Genomic DNA, 24,479 nt, shown 5'->3' with positions numbered 1-24,479 from the left:
TTGTGGACATGCAACGTCGATATGCACTTGTCACCCAGGCGGCCTTAGGTTATCAGCTGCCAGCTGGGAAACTAGGAAAAGTAACCCTATTTCTCTTCTGTATTTAGTCTGGTCCTTCCTGAATACAGAAGACATTTCACTCAAAATGCATAAAGGTACGTGAGATGGCTCATATTCCCTCCAAACTTATTTAAAACGTAAGTTATTTGAAAATGCACTTTTTGGAGACGAGCCTCCAAAAATGTAAGACGTAAAAAGTTTGGGAACAAATGCTACACATGTGGTAGTCTCCCTAGTTACCCTAGAAGCATGACAACCACTGGGCTCCATCGTTTAACCAGTGGTCCTGGCAGCTGCTTTCTGTGCTCACTTCTTCCATGATGGGCACTACTTGGGGTCCCTGTCTGGGACTGTCTTCAGCAGGGGCGAGGCAGCAGTGAGAGCTGCAGTGGAAATAGCTCCATTCAGGCCCAGCAGACGAGGCCTAAGGAACTCCCATGACCTGGGTGGGAGATGGTCTCTACCAGTTGCCAACATAGGTAAGAGTCTTCAAAGGGGCCTGGGTCACACCTCAGAAAAGAAGATTACTCTGAAAATTATCTTTTTCTTCAATTAATTTGGCAGAACTTCAAAGAAAACTGCCTTAGAATTTATTCTGCACATTTTGGGCATGTTAGTAATGAAATGACCATGAGCCCAGTTGAAAGTGGCATAAGAACAGTGAGGTTTCCAAATGTTCAGTGATGAGATTATCCCAGGAGGCCTCTAATGGAGATGGCATCTTTCTCTGGACCCGATGATGAATCTCTCTTTTACTAAACTCAAAAACAATCAGAAATACAGCTTAGATTCTCTGCCCATGTTGTGCAGAAAGAGATTTAATCCTATCTTTAGCATTCTGGTGGCCTTGAAAGTGTTTGGACAAAAGGGATGGACATTCAAACATTTATTTCAGATTCACAAATACAGATAAAGACCAGGAAAAAAAATAGAAGATAAAGACAAATAATAATTATTTGCCCTTCATTTGTCTTTTTTTGTCTATTTTGAGGACCTGGTGAAAGCTATTGACCTTCTCTAGGAAAAAAAGCAATGTACATGTGAACGCACAAACACAACCTTCACATAAAATTCCATGAGTTTCTCTGCAGTGCTAATATCACAGGCATCTGACTGACCCACTGGCAAAAACTTAAGGCTTTATCTTCATGGTTATTTATGGAAGGTTCTATGTGAAATTCAAGATAAATTAATAGCATGTCTCAGACCCAAAGCAAGAAGATATTCATTTCCTCCTTCCTTCCCTCCTTCCTTCCCATCCTTCCTTCTGTCCATCTTTCCTCTCTTTCTCTCTCTCTTTCCCTGCAGCAGAGAGAAGCTACATGAAAAATTATCTAAGAATAAAATCAGTAGAATAATAAAAATGATTGTTAAATCATTTTACATTTCACAGATAACTTTCTGTGTACTGTGGCTATTGTCTATTAATGACATACCTTGGGCTTCTCCTGTGTCTGTAATGCTAATAGTAAGTCGCCTCTGTGTGTATGTGTTATTGCTACTAGTTTGCTAGTGGAGATATGGCGCCTTGGAGAGAACGCATAATAGAAACTGAATGAAATCCCGTGTCTCCTAACTTTCAGTCAGATCTTCTTCCCACCATCTTAAACAGAGTAAGCAGTATTCCTCCAGTTCTTTTAGGGTGGGCTCTTAGGAAAGAGCTTTGGTGGACTCTCTTTGAATAGCTTAATCATTTAGACTTAGAACAGTATGGCTAATGGATATGTATTTAAATAAGTGATCTAGAAAATAATTTGATAAATTCTCAAGTTGAGCATCTCAACATGTCACTCTGTTTTAGAGGAGTTTCATGAAGTCTAATGTAAGAAGTGAATGTTCATGTTTCTCCATACTTATGATAGTGTTTTATCCTTAAAACTTGAAAACTAAACATGTTACAACTAAAGTCACATACTTACAAGGATATCATATAGTATTATTTTTATTAAAAAAGGATATGGAGCAAAAACTCTGATTATCACACCAAAGTATCTTGTTCCCACTGTCTATTGTTTATTTTAAAAAACAGAGTACTCTTATCCTTTGTATATTATTTTGTGTCTAAATTATGTAATGCTTATAAATTTTCAGAAAATGAGGGCTGATATTGGTGTTTTGCCCAATCTGAGTCTTTTGCTGAAAGAAGTAAACATCATTAATGGAAAATGGAAGATAGAATTGTGTCTGGTCCGTGCTGTGTGGCTCTAAGGCAAACACACACACACACCTTTGGCAGACATTTCTGTGTGCTTTTAATACTTTTTGAACATGAAATGACTCAAAAATTCTCAGAAAATAGGCATGGGGACATAAATTTGTTACTAATTTGAAGAAACATAATTTTTCTGGCCTGATCACACCATCTGTTTTTATGTAATGGAACGATACTACAGGCAGAATCCAACCTAAGTCACATGTATGTATATCCAGTGATTGTTAATATTTTGCCCTCAGATTGATCCTTCTACAAAGTTATTCATTGTCATCTTGGTTCTGGTATGGACAGTGTGGCATCAAAGCTGAATCGTTTACAAACCAGTGCAGGGTTGCTTGCAGTGCTTCTATTAATGAAAGCGTGGAAAACTACCAGCTGCATCTTCAAGGTTATGTCAGCGGAAGGAAACAGCAAAGCAGACACCACAGAAGAAAGCAAAACCGCAAGAGACTCGTGGACACGGTCCCGCTCCGCGCTGCAGCACTGTACCTGTGCAGATGAAGCTGGAGAGGCCTCCGTAGATGACTTCATCGTTGTCGGGCAATATAAACGGACACCTCGTCTGAACCTCCAAACAGTATTGCTTGCAAGGAATTGTCTTTCTGCAGTTAAACTGTGTGACTTCAAAATACTGGGAACAGAGCCAGGCTTTGTAGACGATCTGAAAAAAGAGAAGAATAAAAAATATGGAGGGATGGCAACAGTTCTGACTGCAATAAACGGCATATGTACGGCGAGAAGCATGCTGTGGTTTCAAGCAGATCGTAAGACATCCCTCCTTTCGAGAAAGCATAGTCACACAATGGCAGCTGCGAGTGATAAAAACGTAGCAAAGAAATTCTTCGCAGCAGCAAAAGCAAAATCAGTGATTGAGCCCTTAATAGAATGCAAAAGGTATTTTGGCGTTTAATTTGATGTAGCTCATTTGAACAACAGTGGATTTAGGGAGGCACTGAAGTTTTCAAAGTCCAGTGACACACAAAATGAGAAAAATACTTGACCCTGTTGCTATGCCGTCCTGGAGTCATTTACTGCAATGTGCAAGGTGCTGGGGTCAGTGCCCCAGCGTGGAGCCCGCAGCTACGCCTCCCTCGGACACTAGATGGCGCCAAGGACCTTACAATGACGGCCCGGCAGGGGGTTAGCAAACCGCTACTTGGAGCTCCGGCTATAAGCAGCACAGAACAAGCAGAAATGGACATCCACATTTGTGACTCACACCGAATGCATTAAAAATCTCACTGTCTGAAAGCCCGGAAACACCCGACATAGATCAGACATAATACGCTGTAGTTGGGAGTAGGAGGTTAGGAGTGGGAGGGAAGCCAGATCAGAAACACAGCTTGTGTAGTCCACGTCAATGTTTGCTAGGCGTTTATATAATTTAATGAAATGTGAAAGGATTGTGACTTCATTAATCTCTTTGTTTTGGGTGGCTATTTGGGAAAATAAACATTTAAAAATGCCTTTTTCTTATAGAAGGGAATAAGCTGATCCTAAATAAACGTAGAACAATGACAAAAGTACCCATTTACAGTACAGATCGCTGAAATTCAGGGGCTTCCCAGGACCTTGGTACTGATGGCTGTTGTTCATCTGTTTCTAGGGTTAAAATTTTTTCAATTATATTTTCCCTAGAAGAATGAAGGACCTAAGTACAGTTAAATGTATCCTACAAGATTATAAATACTTGATAACAATAGCAAGAAGAATAGGTGGTATTTACCAACTTTATACTCTTTTCTATATACTCTATCTACCAACTCTATACTCTTTTCAAGTTATAAACATTTTTCCCCATGTAATTCTCAGCAGAGACCTTAGAACATAACTATTAGTTGTCTTTTGCACAGGAATAATCATAAGTAATGGAAGTAGGTGGGAATTCCAGAATTCAAACCAATGTTCTGTAGGATCCAAAGCCAGTGTTCTTAATCGTTATGCTATGTTTAGTCCGAAAACTTTTAATAAATGATTTATGAAACCACAGCGGAGTTTGCAATAAACCTGAAACCAACATGGCCTTGCATGCCCTTGGTCAATAGGCATTTGGTATAAGGAAGATTGTTTTGAATTTTTCTTCATAACTTCTTATAAATTTAATCAAAATGAAGCTATATTTTTTGATCATGGTGCTTCAGAAGAGGTAATATGAGATAAACATCAGATATGATTTTAGATAGCTGCAGGTAATTTTTATTTGCAACATCATCAATGTTTCATAATCACCATCTAACTTGTTGGAAAAACATACCAAATAATTACAATTCGTATGGGTTATAGTATAAAAGTATACATTGAAAAATTGCACTAATATACTACGATAGCTGAAGAAACCCCTAAGAATTCTTATGTGTCAAGTGGGAAGCAGAGGCGGGGTGTGGGTGGGTGCCACGCCAGTGCAGATGGAGGTGGACGGGCTCAGCGTGCTGTCAGCGAGGTTAGATGCATCAGTTTCAGAAGAGGAAAACATCAAGTGGTTTCTCAGCCATACTTTGGGGGAATTGAAGGTGTTTTTCAAAATACCATTTATTTTTGTGTAATCTGACACGATATGTAATGTAACATATGACATTTATGATATAAACCGAGCTGTAATCTAAGAATAGTCTATGTATACTTTGTGATTCCTGGTTTTAATTACCCTTTTTTAAGTACTAGAGGAAGTTGAGTATGTTTATATATGCAATTCCAACAATAAAATTCCATTATAAGGAAATCTCACCTTCTGCATATGTCTGGCACTCTAAAGTCTAGATTGCCTGTTTTCTTTTGAGGAATGCCCCTAAGTAATTCCAGAAAATAGCATGCATTTTTACTGGCCAATTGCTCCCTGTTCCCTCTCCTACTCCCAGTTTGCTTTTACACAATCATCCAGATTAAAATGGCTTTTGAACAGCAAGTCATATTCTGTACTTGTAAACTCTTAAGAAACACTCTCTCCTCTCTCACAGACAATGGGGTGTCACACATTGGAGTCTCTTGGGGTGTGTACACATGCTCTCTGCAATTATTCTCTTCAGCATTGCCCAGCTGAAACAGATCTGTTTTTATTCCAGTTCCTTAAATCGTATTTCAACTACATTTCCTTTGCAGACTTCTTTTACTCAGAAAACTAGTAAGTGATCCAAGTAGTTTTTTATAAATATCAGGTAGTACTTATGAAGAAAAGCGGTGATCATTTGCACAGCCACCAGCCAGATTCTGGGGCCCACACCAGCCATCACGAACGCTCCAGGCAGCCTCCTCGGCATCTTTGGTCCTCACGGTCAACATCTGGGGCTTTGGAGTTGCAACTAGGATTGCTCATTTGAGTATTAAACATTCTCTACAATTTTAGTTCTAGGGATAAGGTATGTCAGAAGGCAATCGGGGGGAACCGTATGAGTTGAGACAAAATAAGGACAGAGAAGAAATATTGTATTGTTACTTAAGAGATTAAGGCTGTGAAGCAGTTTTATATAAGTAAAGGGTTTATCTTTTCTCTGTGTAGATATGTTCATGATAAACGAGGCAAAACATGCACACAGCCCATTTTCTAAAATATTTCAAAGTAAATTGGAAAAGGTTTGCATGGGAAGTAAAAAGATTCTTCTCTGATTTTCAAAAAGATGAAATATGAAATACCAGGTTAGTAAAATCTGAAAACTGTTATGTGAAGAACAGAGAAACACCTGAGAACATACCATGACTGGAAGAAAATCGGGATGGGGTTCTTATAGTCAGTCACCTTCAATATCTGAAGGAAAGTCTATGTGCTGATGACAGTGGCTTTAAAAAAAAAAAAAAACAAACAACAAACAAACATGGAATCAGAAAATAAAGACAAGAGGAAAACAAATGGTAAATGCTGGCATGATATACAGAACTGTCTTGACAGCAGAGAAGGAAATAAACAGGTTTTCTTCTGAGGTATTGAGTTCCCAATAACTAGAAAATTTCAAATAGACTTTTGACAAGTCTTGTCAGATGCTGTAAGGAGGATTCTTGTGTTACGAAGGTAGGAGAAGCAAAGGGCTCCAAGATACACTCCAACATTTTTCTAGAAGTTTTTGAAGGAGGGAAGTTGAAAAAGATGTTTTGCGGTGGCACAGAGCTAAAAGAACAAAGTGCTTCATTTTTACAAGTACTGAAGGATTTTTCAAATGCAAGCACGTGATGAAAAATGAATACATTTGTCTTATTTCATAAGAACTCTGTAGTCTGAGGAAGGTCAGAAATCTTTTTTCAAACAGCTTAGCTTTCTCCTATAGAGAGAAATACTAGATAAATTACTTTTCTACGTGTCGCTGAATAGGATAAATAATTTTATGAAGTTAAACACCACTTTTGGGAAGGAACTAAAATATGTGTAAGTCTCTGGTGACACAGTAACGGCTAATGTCTCCCCACTCACGCCCCTCACTGGAGGAGAAGCGGGAGGTTGGTTAGGTGATTACGCTCTCAGAGGGTATTTCAAATGGCCCGTCTGCCTGCACTCTCTCCTCTGCTCTGTGTCGCTGGGAAATGACTATTGACTGTACCAAATCTTTGTCTGACAGCTTCCCACCATACAGTATGTAGGAAACAGTCTCAACTGGCAGCCTACAAAAGGAACAGACAAAATTATAAAAGTGGCCTAAATGAAAACATCATTTTTACTTCATATTTGCATCAACAATTTTCTCTTTTTTTCCCCAAAGCCTTTTCTCACTTATTTTTCCTCATAATACCCTTGAGACGTGTCTGAGAAACATTTTACAAATAAGAAAACTGAGATACAGGAAAATTATGCAGCAAATGAGTGGAATTCGGTTCTCTGCACAGCATGGTCAATACTTCTCTCCCCGGGAGCTCTCGTAAGAGGAGCTCTTCTGAGAGGACGCAGGGAGTGATGAGAATATGGGCAAGTCTGGGTCTCTGGAGTCACTAAGACGTGACATCCCACAGTGGAAAGTCTTAGAGACCATCCAGGCGAGCCTCTTGATGCTCAAGTGCGGACTGGGGCCTGGGAAGGTCACAGATGACAGTGGACGGAGGTGGGCGCCTGGGACCCAGATGTGACTGTTTTAATGACACATCATATATTCAGAAAGCATCACTGAGTATTATTCATTCCTAACATGTCTATTTGTTTTGTTTTGCAAGTCACTTCATTTCAGATCTGCGCTTTTGAAACTTTCACTTGCATCTGGGCACAGTGGACCGTGCTGAGCCCCAGCCAGGGAAGGCTGGCTTCCAGATCTTTCCTGCATTCACGTCCATGTACGAATCCCCTCCCTGACACGGGCCTGTTTGAGGATGTGATCAAGGACAGCAAAGGGTGGCGCGAGGAAGGGCAATCCAGGAGAGCTGTGTCTAGAGAATGGTTTTCCACACTCTTGATGAAGACTGATTTTTTTTTTTTTAAAGACAACTTTCAGTTTTCAGGAAAGCTTTGGTTTTAACGGTATAGCCTCAGGAAAGAGACAGAGGGAGGCTCTTTTTCTGCCTCCAAGTTATGGGAAGTGATGCTAAACTAAGCTGTGGACCCCTAAAAAGGAATGCTTTAAGTGCGAGTTAGGAAGCCCCTGAAGTCGCCACCACTAATATTTGTTCACGGGGAGTCATGCTTGGTGCCCACGATGACCGTGGTGAACAGTGTTGCCATTGCAGCATGTACCTGTGTCGTGGTCCTATCACCTCTTTTGTTTCTGGACATTCCATCTGACGATAGCTAATCAGTGCAGAATCTTTCCCTAAATGCCTAAGATTAGTATTTTTCCAATAGAAGGTCAGATTCTCATCGCTTTTTAAATGTTTGCCTCCCTCCCCCAAATCCTTATCTATGTTTTAGATTATTAATAGATTTCTACTGTAAATATTTGTTAGCCTGCCAGAAAAAAATCATGTTGGCTACATTTTTTATTACCACGGAAAAGGTCAGATGTTCACAATGGTTGCCATCTGCACATCAATGGAGAGCTCTCTTTGTCCCCGTGTATTAGGAAGGACTCACTTTGTTTCACATGTATCAGGTTTGTTGATTCGTTGATACATTTTATTAGATCCATCTCTGCCAGCTCTAATGCGTTAGTGGCCTGGGTTGGGAGTACGTGTGGGTGACATAATTGGTTATGTAAGCATCAGCCTGTGACAGCGACTGCTCAGGCTGGGGCACTCTGAGGCAGAAGGCACGTTGTTACAGTTTTGAGTGGGGGTGAAACTCAAAATAAACGTTCACATTCATATATCGGAATGTCTGCTTTCTTCTAGATCCGTGTCAGTGTCTGCTGAAGGCACGTGGCACCCAGAACTTGAAAATACTGATGTATTCTGAGAGCAAAACCAGAAAAACACGCACTGCCTGAGGCGGGGCTGTCTGTGCGGAGAAGTTCGGGGACAGACGGAGCACCGCGAACGGGCTCCTTGACCCACTGAAGGCGCCCGGCACCCACACGCCTTTTCTCCCAGGGCTACGTCTTGGCTCCATTTCCTGAAGTCAAATGTAAATGTCTTCCTATTTTCTGTCGGTGACCCACTTTCGGGGTCCTGTCCTAACACTCGGTCTATCCCCTTGTGTTTCTGAGCCTCCTGCGCTTCCTGGCTCTGCCCTACATTTCCACGTCCACCAGACCGTTGCCGACGCGAGGGGGAGGCTCCCGCGGGGCCCGGCGAGGACGGCGACCCGGCTCCACGCACACGGCGGAGGGGATCAGCCTGAAAACCACGGGGCCAGCCGGCACGCAGCCCGCTCGTGGGGTGTGGCACCGTGCAGGTCCCCAGACCCGGGACGGCACAGAAGACGAAGAGCAAATCAACCCCACTGTGCTTTGGTGACTAGAGAAGGTTCCCACCCAAAGATGCTCTGCTCGGGGCTCAGGGAAAAGGGACACCTAGGAAGGATTTATCAGGACGTCTCTGGCACTATTCGGGAGAAAAAGATGCCCTAATTATGATACAAAGACAACTTAGTCTTCTCTTTTCCTCTCTTCCTCATTAGTAAACGTCTCATGTCATGCGCAGTATCTTCCTTGTTTTGTCTTTCTCCTCACTCCTCCTCTCACTGTGATTTGGCTTCGGCTCAAACCACTCCATGGCAATTGTTCTTTTCAAGCTCCTTGGCCCATCTGCTGATAAATCCAGCTGCTAAAGTCAGTTATTTTCTTATTTGACCTCTGGCCAGCACTGAACACAGTTGATTAAACTCCTTCCTGAAATGGCAGCAACCCTCGTTATGTGACTTGTGTTTTACTGGTTTTTCTCTCCTTGCCCTGGCCTGACCACTTCTCAGTCTTCATTTGTTTGTTGGTTGCTGTTTGTTTATTTTCCCTGCCTCTCCCCAAAATGTTAGTATCCATTAGGCTTCTGTTCTAAACGTTCTTCCTCACATTCTTTCTGCGCAATCATCCACCCTTATGATTCGATTGGTGTCTTTAAAATAGTGAAGCCCAGCCTTTGTTTCCAAAGCCCCCTTCTCTCTCTCTCTCTCTCTCCTCCCTTATTTTTCTATCACTCTTTCTTGAGCATCTGATCTATGTACAAACTCTGCTACAATACTCTTTAACATTTCAAGCTCTGTAAAATTCAAAGTAGAAATTAGCATCTTCTCTTCAGAGAGAAGCAAGAAATGGGGAACCTGGGAATCCCCCTGATGTCTCTTCTGGACTCTACCACAACTACCTAATCACCAGCTCCTACAAGGCTGCCTCCTGAAGAGCTCGCTCTCTGCTCAAATCCCTTGACTTCTACTGGCACTTGCATTGTTCCCACCATCACCACCTCTCCCCGAGATTCCTGCCTTGGACATATCCAGTGCATCCTGCAGATGTGCCTTCCGTTGTGAACACCTCTTTCATGCTGCAGTTAGATTAACCTTTAGAAAACGAATTGGATTATTTCATGCCTCCACTTTAAATCATTCATGCATGCACCCCCCCAACACCACCCAGGAAAATGTTCAAAGTCCTTAACAGACTCTGAGCTCTGTGACTTTACCCTCCTCAGCAGTCCAGCCTCACCTCCGTCTGCTCCCCCCCATACACTGTGCCCTCAGGCTGCAAGGAGTGACAAGCAGGTCCCTAAATGTGCCATGCCCTCTGTGACCCCTGCACCATGCTCTCTTCCTTTCACCCCCCCCCCCGACATATCCCTCAGCCTGGTTAGTCCCTGCTGATCTTGTTTGACCTCATCTGTAAGCCTTCTGCACTCCTCCACTCAAGACTCTGAAATCTGCTCTTCAACAGACTCGCACTCTGTGATGCCATCCTCTCGTCTGCCCCCTCTCTAGATTGCACGTTCCTGGAATGAAGGCTGAAGGCTTGTGCACTTTTGTATTCACTGTGCCCTGGATATACCTGGTAGAAATTTATCTGCAGTGGAATTCTCATTGAAAATTAGTAACATGGGCTTCAGGTGTGCACAACTGCTTCTTGTGGTTTGGTTAGTGTCGGCCAGCCCACCTCGCTCTGAGATCCTACACCGAGCAGGGACTCAAATCGTGATCCTTGATGAGCTCCCACCATGTTACATCTAAGGAATCTTTTTTTCAAAGGACCAATAAAGTGGTCTTTATTAAAAGCCAAATAAAACCTAAAGAAGTACATTTTTAAAAGCCTACTTCATGAAGTGAAGCTCTCTTTCCAAAAAAATATCATGGTTCATGTCCTGATGCACAGTATGGAGTTGGGTTGCAAGCTGAGAAAGATTTTCACACAAAAATGAGGAACGGTGAAGTCTATTGCACAGGGCTCATGGAAGGCCTGCAGAGCTTCAGAAGGTAGAATTTACCTTAAAAGTGTTATTTAAATGGAAACGTAACTTTGGCTAGAATGATGGCAACAAATTTTCAGCAGACAGATTATACTAACTCATACCTTTCTAAAACAATTCTGTAGTAGACCCAGAAGGGAATATTAACAATGATAGTGACTAGCAAATTAAGCTCACGGTAAATAAGCAACCATTTCTTTGGGTGTGAAAGAAGATCTCTTTTAATGAGCTGCGTTTATCAGATTATCTTAGTGACAAAATGGCTCTACCAGTGGACATCAGAACGGAAGGACGTCCCTCCATGGAGGCTACTTCTGAGGCTGGGCCATGGGTGGCTCTAACTTCTCTTGCTCAACAGCATTATCTAAAGCAGGGGTGGGACTGTAACAAGTGAAAGTGCCTCTGGTACACTTGCAGCCAGTCGCCACCTGGGGAATGCAGCGGTAATACCTGTCCCAGGGTCCTCTGAACACACTGCTTATGTAAAACTGGTCAGTGTTGTGCGTCGGAAAGGTACTGATGAGCCTATTAGAATTTACATCTTTACAAAGGAGCAAGCAAGTACTTCAATATAAACTCAGGTCTGGCTCTACACCTTGAGTGAGTTGAGAATGTTGATAAGTTTTTAAAAAGTGGGAAGTCAGTCTTTTGAAGAAAGGGAAATGGAAGTGAGTATTAAATAAGAAATCTGAAACTAGTCTAAAGATAGAAAGGGATAATATATTCACAAAAGATAGAAGAGTGAATGTGTTAGGCTTTCCTCATTTTGCAGGGCTCATAGGAATTCATGGAGCATTTGATGATTAATAAATGAATGTTATATTCCAGAATCTACAATGTATTTATGAAATACCAGTGCACACTGGAGACTATAATAAGTAATCAGTAAATTCACTATAAAATGCAGATTTATTAATTTTTTCATAAAACTAAATACAATGGTACTTTAACTGCCTCACTTAGTAGAAATGCACAAAGAAGGTCTGAAGTAGTTTAACACATAACTTTGTCATATAAGCCAAAGTAAAGTGTGAAAAATTTGGAAAAATAATGTATAATTAGCTATTTAACAATCTGATAATTTACATAGCTATATACTTTATAGAACTAGAATTTAAAATGTTTTGGGGGGTGTGTGTGTATGTGTGTGTATGTATAAATTTTCTTCTTCTTTGCTAGATTGTCAAGATATTTCTGTACCAGTAATGCAACCCTACTTTACCAATATCAGGTTTGCAGGGCTTACCAATAAAACAATAATAATCTGCCTTTGCTCAAAGAAAATGCTGCTGTTCCTCAGTGGGGTGGACTCTTTGCGTGCTTTATTCTTCCCACAGACATGAACATTTCTGATTTTGTCATCACAGTTGAAATTCAGCAAACAGTGGCTAATGCCATGCTCTCTTTACTGTTTTCTTCATTATCCTAATGTGTCCTGCTAGCAAGGAGCAAAGGCAGCTACAAATGAAAGCTCTTTTTGCAGATTAAAAGCAAACCCACGACTTGGGAATGGAATAGTATGATGTGTTGCATGGATCTTTAAAGATGTCATTTATTTAAACCTGGTCTGTATTACTGTCAGAAAAGTGCCAGTGATTCTATTAGAAGTTATGGCTTTAAAAAGTCCCAGAGTGACTACTTCAGTATTCAAATGGGAATACAGACTTATAGCCTGTTACCCTGAAACAGAAAGAAGCTGACCCCTATGAGCACTGGCTGGTTAGGTATCATTCCATCTGTCTCTTAATCCGACATTTTTCCATGAGAGCCAGCTATGGGTTTGAAATTAGATAGGTAGTCTTGGGAACAAGGGTGGAGGGCAGATTAAAAATTTCAAGACATTTTCCTTGGCATCAAAAATATTACCATTAAATTCAATGAGCCAAGGTCAGATGGGTCAGGCTGTGAGTGTTGTTATATCATCAGTGCAGGCCATTGTGGAGAGAGCAGGAACTAGCCATGACTGAGGGTTTCCGAAGAAGAGAAGGGGACCTCGTGTGAGGGAGGGGGACTGGCATGCCGAAGGGAGGAGTAGAGTGGGGGTCAGTGAGCCTCGGACACAAGGAAGATAAGAAGGAAAGGCAGAGTGCAGGAGGAAGACAGTGAATGAGGAAGGAGATGATGATACCTATTGTCATCAGTTATCTTGCTAGGTGTGTTCAGCACACTGTCTCTGTGAGGTGCATGTTTTCGTCTAATTTTGCAAAAGTGAAAATGAAGCCCTAGAGGATGTAAGCAATGTGGACAAGCAGTTCCCACAGCAGGATATAACAGAGCCAGGATAGGATTTTAGATCATTTTACCCCACAACCCCCATCCCATATCAAAATGTGTTTTATTCTGTACTGCAGTCAGATGTAAACAAATAGTAACTCGTGATATTATTAAGTATAGTTGTTTGTGGGTTGCAAGAAACATCTTTTCTGGGGTTAAGCTTTGGAGATTCAAACATTTTCTGTGCTTCACTCCATAGCTCAATAAGATACTTGAGCAACTGTTACGTGCATTTTGCTCTATAGCAAAATAGTTTAAAGATGGCAAAGGATCACAATGTTTGTGATCTTATTAACACAAGCCTGAAACCCTACGAATTGACAACATGAGTTATACTATTGTTAATGAGGAAGGAGCCAGAATTATATCTGAAAAAACATGCCTATCACTAGAATTAACAGCTGCCTTCAATTAAGAAGCTTATTTTTCTGATGCTTATTCTAACTCCTTTCTCTCTCTGTGGCTGGTTATTTCTCATGTGAACATTTATTGAACTATAGAAGTGACACTAACCTGTCTATGTTTTAAACAGTACTTGCTAAACATTTTTAGTACTTACTCCACTCATTTAAGATTTTGAGCACATTGCCTTTCCATAAATATCCATTTATAAAATATGCTCATGAACTATTATATAACGTGAACATACTAAAAAGTACACAAAACATAAGTGAGTGCAAAGGAGACGATAAATGGCAACTGTGAATAGAATTTAATATTTTCTTGTCACATTCCAATGGATTATCTTGTGCCTGCTCTGGGGGTACACTCCACTTAGGAGAAGCCTGGCATAAGTTACACAGGAATTGTAAACTTCATAAGTACTGAAATAAATCATGCAAATTGTCAAATTGTGCTGCACAGACATTTAAAACTGAGCACTTACTTGAATTATGTAAGCAAATTTTAATGAATTTTATATAACTGACTAGACAAAAACCAAAAGTCACCATTAGGACAAGAACCTGATTTGTCTCTACTCACAAATGAACACCCCACAGTGTGGGAGCTGGCCTCTGGCGTGACTCAGCCATTATTGCCTGAATGAATGAATGAATGATGCATCTAGACACAAGCTAAAGGTGGATCGTAATAGCAATGGCCTCAGCAGACCTATGAGATCCTTCCTGTTCTATTTAGTAGGATTTATTTTCTTAACGAACCTTTTACTATTATTATTAATGTTATTATTTTAATCTTCAAAATCATGGCATCCATTTTCTCTGATGCACCCTTTTAAAAGGCAGGCAATAGAAGCTGGGCTAATAAGTACAATTTTGGATGAACTGTAATGATGCTAACTTTTGGCAGCAATGATTATAATGAAAGCTACTATTTCTTTGTTGGCGTTGACAGGACTTAGCAGTTTCCAGAGCCAAAGTAAGACTTAAATATATAACTGCTAATACTAAATTTATTGGTACCTTGTGAGAATGTTGTTAAATATAAATATTTATAATTGTTAAATATGCACATATACACACATATATGTTTAACAAAATCAGATCAATTTCCAATCAAGACCCATCTTTAATAACTCATCATCTGTGTTCTTGTTTCACCAACATTTGGGGACAACAGAAAAGGGAAACATTTTTCTTTCTGGGTTTTTTGTATTTCCACAGTAAATACAGAACAAAATGTATTCTATTGGCATTTAGATCATATAATTTTCTAAAAAAAATCAGAAAACATATGTCTTCGAATGGAAAGAGTCAGTTGTTTCAAGTAAAATAAAAATAGATTTCACTCATGCACATTGGTTTCATAATTAAAATTAAGAAAAACAGTTAAGTTGGAGGGCAGGAGTTTTGAATTGCACCCTAAAACATTTCTGAAGACAATTTCTAGTTGGGTGCTTCTGGTGTTCTATTTACTTGCTAAAGTCTTATCCTTGCGAAGCTAATAAAATGCAATGCATTTCCTGTTCTCCCAGAGTGCTTTGTGTATCCTAGAGAAAAATAAGTGTCATACTATTCAGAGTCAAGAATATAAATATACACTCCATGACCCTCTGAATCCCTCCCTGCAAATGTGCGTAGGAGCACAGAACTCTAGGAAATAAGACATCTTCCCTACTTCTGCATTAATAGCCTGCCACTCCTGGCCACATGTCTTTTTTATGCTACTTAGCATGCCATCAGAAATTATCTTTAATATAAAATAATGCATTGAGATAATAAAATATTTATTATTATAAAAAACTATTATATAATTAATGGAATCCATAATCATTAACGATAAAATTGGTGGTAACAGTGGAACGTGCAGCTTTAGAGCAGACAGGTTATTACATATAATCAGGATCCAGCTCTACCCTTAGTGTAAAGCTTGACAAAAAATGAATAATGAGACTGAAATATGCTCAAATCAAGCTAAGAAAGCACTTCTTATACCATTATGTAAATCTTGCATCATAAAATCTGAACATTTAATTTTGGGAATTTTCTAACTTGGGAATGCAGGTTTATATCCATCAATCAAATATGTCACTGCATAAACAAATAATACTTTTACTTTTTAATATTTTTTATACATATAAGCAGCCAAAAGCAATGCTAATTGGTAGAAAAGCTAATGAATTTGTGTCCATGGCAATGTTTTAAAATTTAAAACTAATAATTTGCTTTCCTACAGTGTGCTTTGCTGTACCGACTGCCAAAGACCCTGAAATAAGCACCTGAACAAATTATTGTTATTCAGTTGCAAATAATACCGACGTTCAAAGATAATTTTAAATCAATAGCAATGGTAAAGATTTGTGGCTCAGTACTAACAGTGATAAAAATTGTATTTCATAATACACAAATCCCAAATTAAAGTTTGGTTTAAAAACAAGACAAGACATTAGTTATTCAAAGATTATTCCTATGTAAATTAGAATATCCATCCATTCCTCACTGAAGAACAAGAACAAGAACAGGAACAAGAACAACAAGAACAAATGGAAATGAAACGAAGCAAACAAATCAGTTTCATATCAAAATGGGAAGATTCAGGTAACACTCAAACTTAAATATTGACCAACTAATGGATGGGGAGGGACAATCAAGTGTTAAATGGAATAGATTGTAAAATGCTCATTCTGAAACCCAAATAACAAAGTGAACTTATTGCTTAATCTTCTCATTACGTAGAGATACTGAAAACACAAATCAAAGGGCCATAATTTCTCCTGCATTCTGATTGCCATATGCTCACCACATGTACACACGTGTGCACACACACACACACATGCACACACTTTCTTTTACATTTGGCCAGATTCCACATTTTATCAGAGAGGGAAAAAAGTGCCCTCTACCTATTTCCCTTACATTGGAACTGGAACTGAGTTATTCCTTCTATATTAAAACAAATAAACAAAAGCTTACTACTTTTCACATACGTGGGCATTCCTAACATTTTTTCCCTGGGTAGTACTATTACCCCAGCTGTCTCTGTCCTCTCATAAAGGTGTTTTCTTGAGTCAGTGAACTGAAAGGAAAATGATCTACCATAGTAAGTGCCCAGAGGTTTTACACACACCTCTACCTAAATCACAGGGTATGCAGAGAGCTGACAGCATTGAATGGAAGACCCTGGATTAAGAGAGATCAGAAATGAAGGCGATTTGTAGGTTTCAAAGAGAAGAAATTAGAAAATCCTGGCAAAAAATATAGTTTTATTTTGTTCCTTAGAATTTGAGACTCTTTATTATTTAAAATCAGTTTGAGTCAGAAAATATATTTTAAATCTTCTAATGTAAGAGGAAAATAATGTTAGCTATACACTTATTGGAATATGTAAACACTTAGGTGGAAATTGTTTCTTTTCCAGTGAAAAATTACCCAATAATCTGTTTCTTTCACATAGTACAAATGTAAAAGTTCATTTTAAACAGATTCTTACTCACTGTGGAAGAGAATGAGTAGGTAATACAACATAAGATACTGATGTTTGAATGTCATAGATCTACAATTTAGCCAGTTTTAATACCAGTTTTGTGACTTTCTATAATCACTATTTATCTGAAGCAATACAAGTGATGATTATAGCAAAGAGGTGATTTTAAATTTCACAAATGCAACTTGTGTAGCAAAAACAGATGATAACTACTGATGTGTACATGGCATTCTCCATATGCCAGAAACTGTTGGTAAAATCTTACACATAGTAGCTCATTTAACTCTTACAACAAACCTTTGAGGTAGATAGTAATATTTCTCCCTTTTTTATGGATGTGAAAAAATGAGGCCCAGAAAGTTTAAGTCCCTAACCAGAGTGACCCAGGTAAGCTGAAAAGCCAGAGTTCAAAACCCAGAGCCCATGATCAGACATTTGGCCAAATGTCCTCTATGGTGACTCCTAGATATTCTGCATTTACAGAAGCATGTGATTCATTTGTCACCATGTATGTTGTATGTAGACATTCTCTGTTATTTCAGGATATTTCTTTTGACCAAATAGATTAAAAGTATAAACAAAGCAATGCAACACACCATCAGAACATCATAGAAAATTCTTTGAGGCTATGAATGATTCATCTCCAACCGTTCTCTTTCTATTTACGACGAAGTTCAGCTCCCTCCCTGCCAATCTTCCATTTTATAAAATGTAGATATTGTGTACTTCTACCTAGACTGTCACTTGTGTGTAAAACTTCTCCCAATATTTGTTGTAGAAAAATATTATGACCATCCTCGGTTACCCTAATGCAGGCATTGCTGATGCATCTAAATCCTGCACTTCTGACTGTTGGTGAATCAGGCACCATCTCATGATAGCTGCCTTTTGGCTGCCTTGATTTCTTCTTTGAAAGTGGCAGAGTTAAGGCAGTTTTTCACTTACTAGACTCTTCCCTAGAACAACACTTTGATACTTCGAGAGAGCCCTCTGTGTCTAGGGTCGTGTGTGCCTTGATCTACACTATCTGTGAGTGAGTTTGCTTATTGTGAGCTGCTAAAGATGTTTAGACACAAAGTGCGGGAAATTCCCTCTAAAGAAAATGTTTGGTAAACACCATGTCTGTAGAAGGGGTTTTAAAGCATAAAAATAGTGAATATGAATGAATTCAGACCTTCTGATCAAATATTGTTAATAATTAAATTAAATTACAGCTTTAGCAAACTACTTTTCTGAAGCATATTCTCCATCACACAATTCAAGATCAGGTAGTACTTGGTGGTTTTCCTATCCTGATAGACAAGAAGGTAGGTGTGGTTAAAGCAACCGACATGCCCCCATATATGCCAGTCTTGCATGATGAGATTGATGATGAAATGGAAAAATACATATAATAAGGAGATAAGAGTCCTTTTGAGCATTCATTACCTGTGATGTGTTAGAGAAGAACATTTATCTGCACTTAGCTTATGTATTTGCGCTTCAGTTAGTCATACCAACCTCATAGGATTTTAGAGAGGATAAAATAACCATATCTATGTCAGAAAAAAATCAAACATAATCAAGTCTAATAAGACTTTGCTAATAATATGTGTTGGCAAAGACCTATATTTCAAAATGTAAGCTCTTCACATGCAACATGTAACAGAACTAAAGAGATCACCATTTTGATTGGCTTGTTCATTCCACCAACATTTACTGAGTATCTATCACATGAGGGGGATATGCCAGATACACTGATGGAAGGAGCAGTACCATTATTGATCCAATTGTAGTTATTGGGTAATTTAGGTGAACAGTGGTACCAGTGAAGGTTCATCTCAAAGAAGGCTAATAGCAGCTACGATCTATTGTAGCCTACTTGGAAAAACATAGAATAAAGGGTGATAAAGCCGTATGGAATTACCAACATAGCTCCTATCATTCTACTGAAATGATCTTCTCATTGCCAAATGGACAGTCTCATTCAGTGAAATCAGGCCATCAAACATCTTTTTTACAATCTTAAAAAATCCTGCCCTTCAAGGAGGTGGAGTGTGAAAAGAACTTGTTAGGGAAGTAGTGACATCAGAGAAAGCAGGCAAGAAAAGGAAATCCTGTTAGTTATCAAAGGGAAAAGAGGCCTGGAGGTTAAATGTACACCTCTGCTCGGGGAGGGGGTGTGGAAACTGTGACGTAAACTGCCCGATATGCTCTGTTGTGACATTTATGTCAAACACATGCCAAAGATATTTCAGTCCCTTTAAGCTGTTTATGTTGTCGTTTGGAACAACATGAAACACATACACAAGCGGAAGGGTGTTTGCACCTCTTGACTGATGAGGTTTCTGCTTGTGTGCATGAAAAACCCTCCATTTCGATTATTAAGGCTCTTTTCTGAAAATCGATTATCTTCTGTGGTTTAAGCCAATCAGCTTCATGAAGATATGTCATTTGAATGTTTTATAATATTTTCTTATATTGTTTTGCTTTTGGCTCCCAGCATGATAATATTTGAACTAGAGCTATCTCAGATAAAATATAAACCGTATTTTTGACACGCTGAAATATTTTGAAGTAATAATAGACCTAGGTAAGCATATTCATTTTGGATTTCATTTAAAATATTTAATGAGGAAATATATCACGGGAAATACATGCTAATCTAAAATCAGTAGGAATCCTAATGATGGGGGCACATTCTGCTGGAGAAAGGCACTCCTGGGTGGGTGTTCTCTCCCCCCGAGGACACGGGAGATTTTCCTTGGCAGCCCGGTGATAGAGAGTGTCGATCATTTCTCATGCTGGGGGACGTGCAACACCTGCAGCATAATTAGGTACTCAAAATCTGTTTGTATTTTAAAAGTGCTTTATATAACTGTTATTATGCATCAGAGGATGCCGTTGGCTCAGCTGCTAACCTTTTCATAGCAGAGTTCAAGAGAGCAGGGTGAGGAGTCCGCAGAGATTGGAAGTGGGTGAGAAATTTGGAGGAAGGCTTGTTTATCGAGAGAAAGCAGCACACCGTACCCATGAACATTTATATTTTCATCCCTGGTGTTAAATCAATTCCCCTCTCTACACCCTGACTCAGGGAGCAGAGATCATTAAGAACACATTTAAGTGCTTAATTGGGTTCTGAAGGAGGTTTCTCCATTAACATTAATTAAAGTCTCCCCGGGCTCGTGAAAGCTCATTTGCCAGGTAGGGGTTTTCCAGGTTCACTTCGCTTTCCGTTGCTGCCTCAGCAAAACTATTTTTCTTGCCTGGAGTCCAAGCAAAGCTTCCGGTGCCAGAAGTGAGAACAAGAAGTAAAGCAGAGGGACACCCTTCCGGTCTTTGATGGAAGACTTGGCAAGTTACAGAGAAGTCCTTTTGCATGGGATTTTGCCTGTAAGGAGCAAGATAATTAGAATTATGGTGAAATCTTGTGTTTGTTCCTGCCAACTGCCCGAAGTTAACTATTCACGGAGATACAGCCTTGTATCTTATTGTGTCATGAGCATATTAGATTTATTATAAGTGGAGTCATGTGGTATTTCTGATATTCAACCATTTTTGGTCCATAAAAATGGCAATTTTGTATGGTTTAATCTAATAAACTCTAGAAATTCTAGATTTTAAATAGGGAGAGAAAATTTATTCTACTCAAAAAATGTAGAGACTCTTCATTTTTCTCCCTCATCCCTATACTCCCTTGAATTTCAAAAGCAATTCTATATCTGTGCATATGAGCTAGAAGCCTAGAATAAGGTCAACAGCTTTATCTCTTGTTGTCTGTTGAAGTGAAAAAGCCTGTAAGTCTTTTCTGAGTGTGAATATGTTGACATTATTGTATTTACCGCTCTATATCCTCATCCTGTTTTTTTTTTTTTTTTTTTTTTTGCCTTTCAAGACATAGGAAACAGTACGCTTATGTAGGAAAATCACAAATTTGAACATAATAAATATTTATTGCTTGCCTAGTAGGTATTGTGAGGGATACAAAGAAGATATGACCAGGCAAAAATTGAAGTGAGCCACAGAAAGTGCTAGAGACGGAGGGAGCAGAGAATATGGCCAGGCCGAATGGACCACTGAGGCCCCTTTGATACAGACATTGAAAAACCATTGATAGCTGTGGGTGGGTCAAGGTGCAAGGGCTTATAATTAACCAAAGGAAAGCTGAGTAGTGCTTATTTTGAAATGGAAAATTGGCAAATATAGTTTTTCTAAAAATATTTACCCAGAGTAAAGAGGGGAACAGAAGAATCTGATATCTAAGAATGTCCATGTGACCCAAAAACCTTTAATTAAAAAATGTCACATTTCCTCAGTTATTTGCATATCTTTGTCTGTTTTATCTCAAATGTCTTCTACAGTATTAATGATTTTAAACATCACATTGGTATAATTTATTGGAGAGTAAGCCTTCCAGATCATGGCTCTCTTAATGGTTCATACAGCGGATGTTTCTCTTCTATTCCCTGTGCTGCGAATAATTGTGAATATTAGAAGTTTTATTATCTTCAAATGAGAAAAAAAATAACTTTACATGGAAGAGTTCTTCACAGCAAGTCTATGTCCTGTATTTTTCACTTCTTGTGTCTTAGTATCTCTGCCAACTGACTACATTTTGGTTTTACTGTTAGCTCTTCTTCAAGCAAGGTCTTATGACTCTACTGTACAGAAAGTCTGTTTCTGACTATTAATTGTTTTGTAATTTTGAGTACCAAAACTGATTTGTGTATTCGAGACAGCAACCCATACCCACAAAATATGGCATGAACTTAAAGGGGAAGGAGACCTGAAAATATGCCCTTCAGAGAGCTTTTAAATATTCTACTGAACTGACGACTACAGGCAGCATCATTAGTAGCAAGAAGGTTTTGATGCTTCATCTCATGTGAAAGTAGTCCAGCATTTTTAAGCACTTCTAATGCATTTCTTTTTATTTTCTAATAATAGAGTTCAAAATGGCTGGGTGGCAAAGAAATGTGTTGGAACTACTATGAAAGTGAGGGCATTTATAATAAGAAAGCCTTGATCAAGCCCTTGGATCTAAATTTGAACACTCACAAATAAGGTCTGGGAAGAGACGATATGTACGTCAGTCCTGCAAATCACAGCAATTTTCTCCTTTGCAGTCATCGTTACGTAAGCACTTGGAAATAAAGCCAAGGTAATGAGGTAGGCAAGGGCATGCCCTATCACTCCTACCATGAGTGCTGGGCATCTACATTAGAGGGTGTACAACAGACAGGTCAAAATAAGAGAAATAATGTAGCTAATCAGCAAGGATGTCTGGTAATGGGAAGACTACTCCAGGTTACAGAGAGGCCCAGTGTTGGAGGTTATAGAAAGGACTAGAGATTTCGAATATGAGAGAACAGAGAAAAGACGATATGGTCTTACGGATTCCTTCTACCTCTAAGACTCTGTGCTGATTCACCTAGAATAACCAACAGACATAGAAGTCAATTAGATACAGTATCCTAACCACAACTCATCTTATCTTACCTAATCATTCTTCACAATACCTACCAATAAGCTTAAATTGCTAAATGTGTGCCTAAAATTTAGGAAATTATATTATTTTAATACTATTTATCACTTCATCAGCAATCCAGCTGAAATGATGAAGGCCCTTGCTTGGGCTGGATGCAGAGTACCCAGAGACAGAGAGCTAAAGTCCCATGCAAAACAAGTCTGTGCATAGTTCCTGGAACATTAATAAAACAAATGATAATAAAAAAGCCTTCATTTTGGGAGCCCTTACTCTTTTTCAGTTATTGTTCTAGATGCTTTATATGCTGCACTCAGATCATACTCCAAATAACTCCATGCTGAAGCTGGTGCTGTTATCCACATCTTTACAGACGAAGGAAATGAGACTCAGAGAAGAGAAGTGACTTGTCTAACATCACATAGGTAGCGAGTGTCAGTCAGTAGCAGCAAAATCAAATCCAAACATACTGGCTTCAGAACTCATATTCTCTTCTGTTCTGCTACATTGCTTCTTTTCTCTTTTTGGAAAGTATTTTAGGGTCAAAGCTCTTTAATTCTATGCATTAAGAATTAACATAAAACAGCTCAAATAGTTAAGTTGGAAGAGGATCTGCTTTAATTCTGAATTTTGAACAAATACAAATGTAAAGGAAGAGATATCTCCTCAGGTCATAATTTGAACATTCATATCAGGGCCACTGCATAAACCAGCAAGAAATTTGGAAATGCAGGTGCAGAGGAAGGTGAGATACAATGACAAAGGCAGAATACAAACAAGAGACCACAGCAAGAGCGTTTCATAAGCATTTAGAGCTAGAGGTACAATCTTTTTCTAGTGAGAAAAGATTACATGTTAACAGGAGAAGCCACTTGTATTGTGCTATAGAAACTAATCATTTAGCAAAAGGCATAAAGGTATCACATTCCATAGTGTGGGCCCACGGATTCTCAAACCATTTTAATCATCATAAAACCTTGAGTTAAAGATTTACTTTATCAACATTCGGGTGCAGATGTCTTTGTTATAGAATGTCTTTTGTTAGTTTGGGTGGATGCCCAATAATGGGATTGCTGGATCAAATGGTAGGTCTACTTGTATCTGTTTAAGGTATCTCCATAATGCTTTCCACAGAGGTTGCACTAGTTTGCAGTCCCCCCAGCAGTGTATGAGTGTCCCTGTCTCTCCGCATCCATGCCAACAATTCACAATTGCAAAGACGTGGAAGCAACCCAAGTGCCCAACAATACATGAGTGGATTAATAAAATGTGGTATATGCATACCATGGAGTACTACTACTCAGCTATAAGAAACAATGGTGATATAGCACTTCTTATATTTTCCTGGATAGAGTTGGAACCCATTCTACTAAGTGAAGTATCCCAAGAATGGAAAAATAAGCACCACATGTACTCACCAGCAAATTGGTTTCATTGATCATCACCTAAGAGCACATTCAGGAATAACATTAATCGGGTGTCGGGCAGATGTGGGGGGGGGGAGGGATGGGTGTATATATACATAATGAGTGCCATGTGCACCATCAACTAGGGGATGGACATGCTTGAAGGTATGACTCGGGGTGGGGGGGCAAGGTCAATGTACATAACCTAAACTTTTGTACCTCTACAATATGCTGAAAAAAAAAAGATTTACTTTATTTCAATAAAGTAATAGTATTTACTTCAATACTCTTTGGGTATTGAAATAGATATCTGAGTGGGAAACACTCCCAACAGACAATTGCAGCCAAGACTTTGGGGAACAAAGAGAACAAAACTATATGGAAGTGGTTTGCTTACAGAGTTCCAAAGGCTGATTTCTGTCTGGCTCTGCTCCATGTTACATAA

The 24,479-nt window shown here is 39.2% G+C and overlaps 1 protein-coding gene across 1 annotated transcript in view; it reads right to left on the bottom strand.

Moving 5' to 3' along the window:
* Positions 1-24,479, bottom strand: part of NALF1 (NALCN channel auxiliary factor 1) — a 624,590-nt gene that overhangs the window by 22,675 nt on the left and 577,436 nt on the right. Inside the window, exon 2 of the mRNA XM_069467038.1 lies at positions 2,765-2,936. Coding sequence (XP_069323139.1) covers positions 2,765-2,936 — 172 coding nt within the window. The remainder of the gene's footprint in view (positions 1-2,764; positions 2,937-24,479) is intronic.

Source organism: Eulemur rufifrons, chromosome 4, assembly GCF_041146395.1.
Source record: "Eulemur rufifrons isolate Redbay chromosome 4, OSU_ERuf_1, whole genome shotgun sequence".
Classification (NCBI taxonomy): Eukaryota; Metazoa; Chordata; class Mammalia; order Primates; family Lemuridae; genus Eulemur; species Eulemur rufifrons.
The sequence above is the reverse complement of the archived record's forward strand: the minus strand, read 5'-3'. Positions and strand labels throughout refer to the sequence as shown.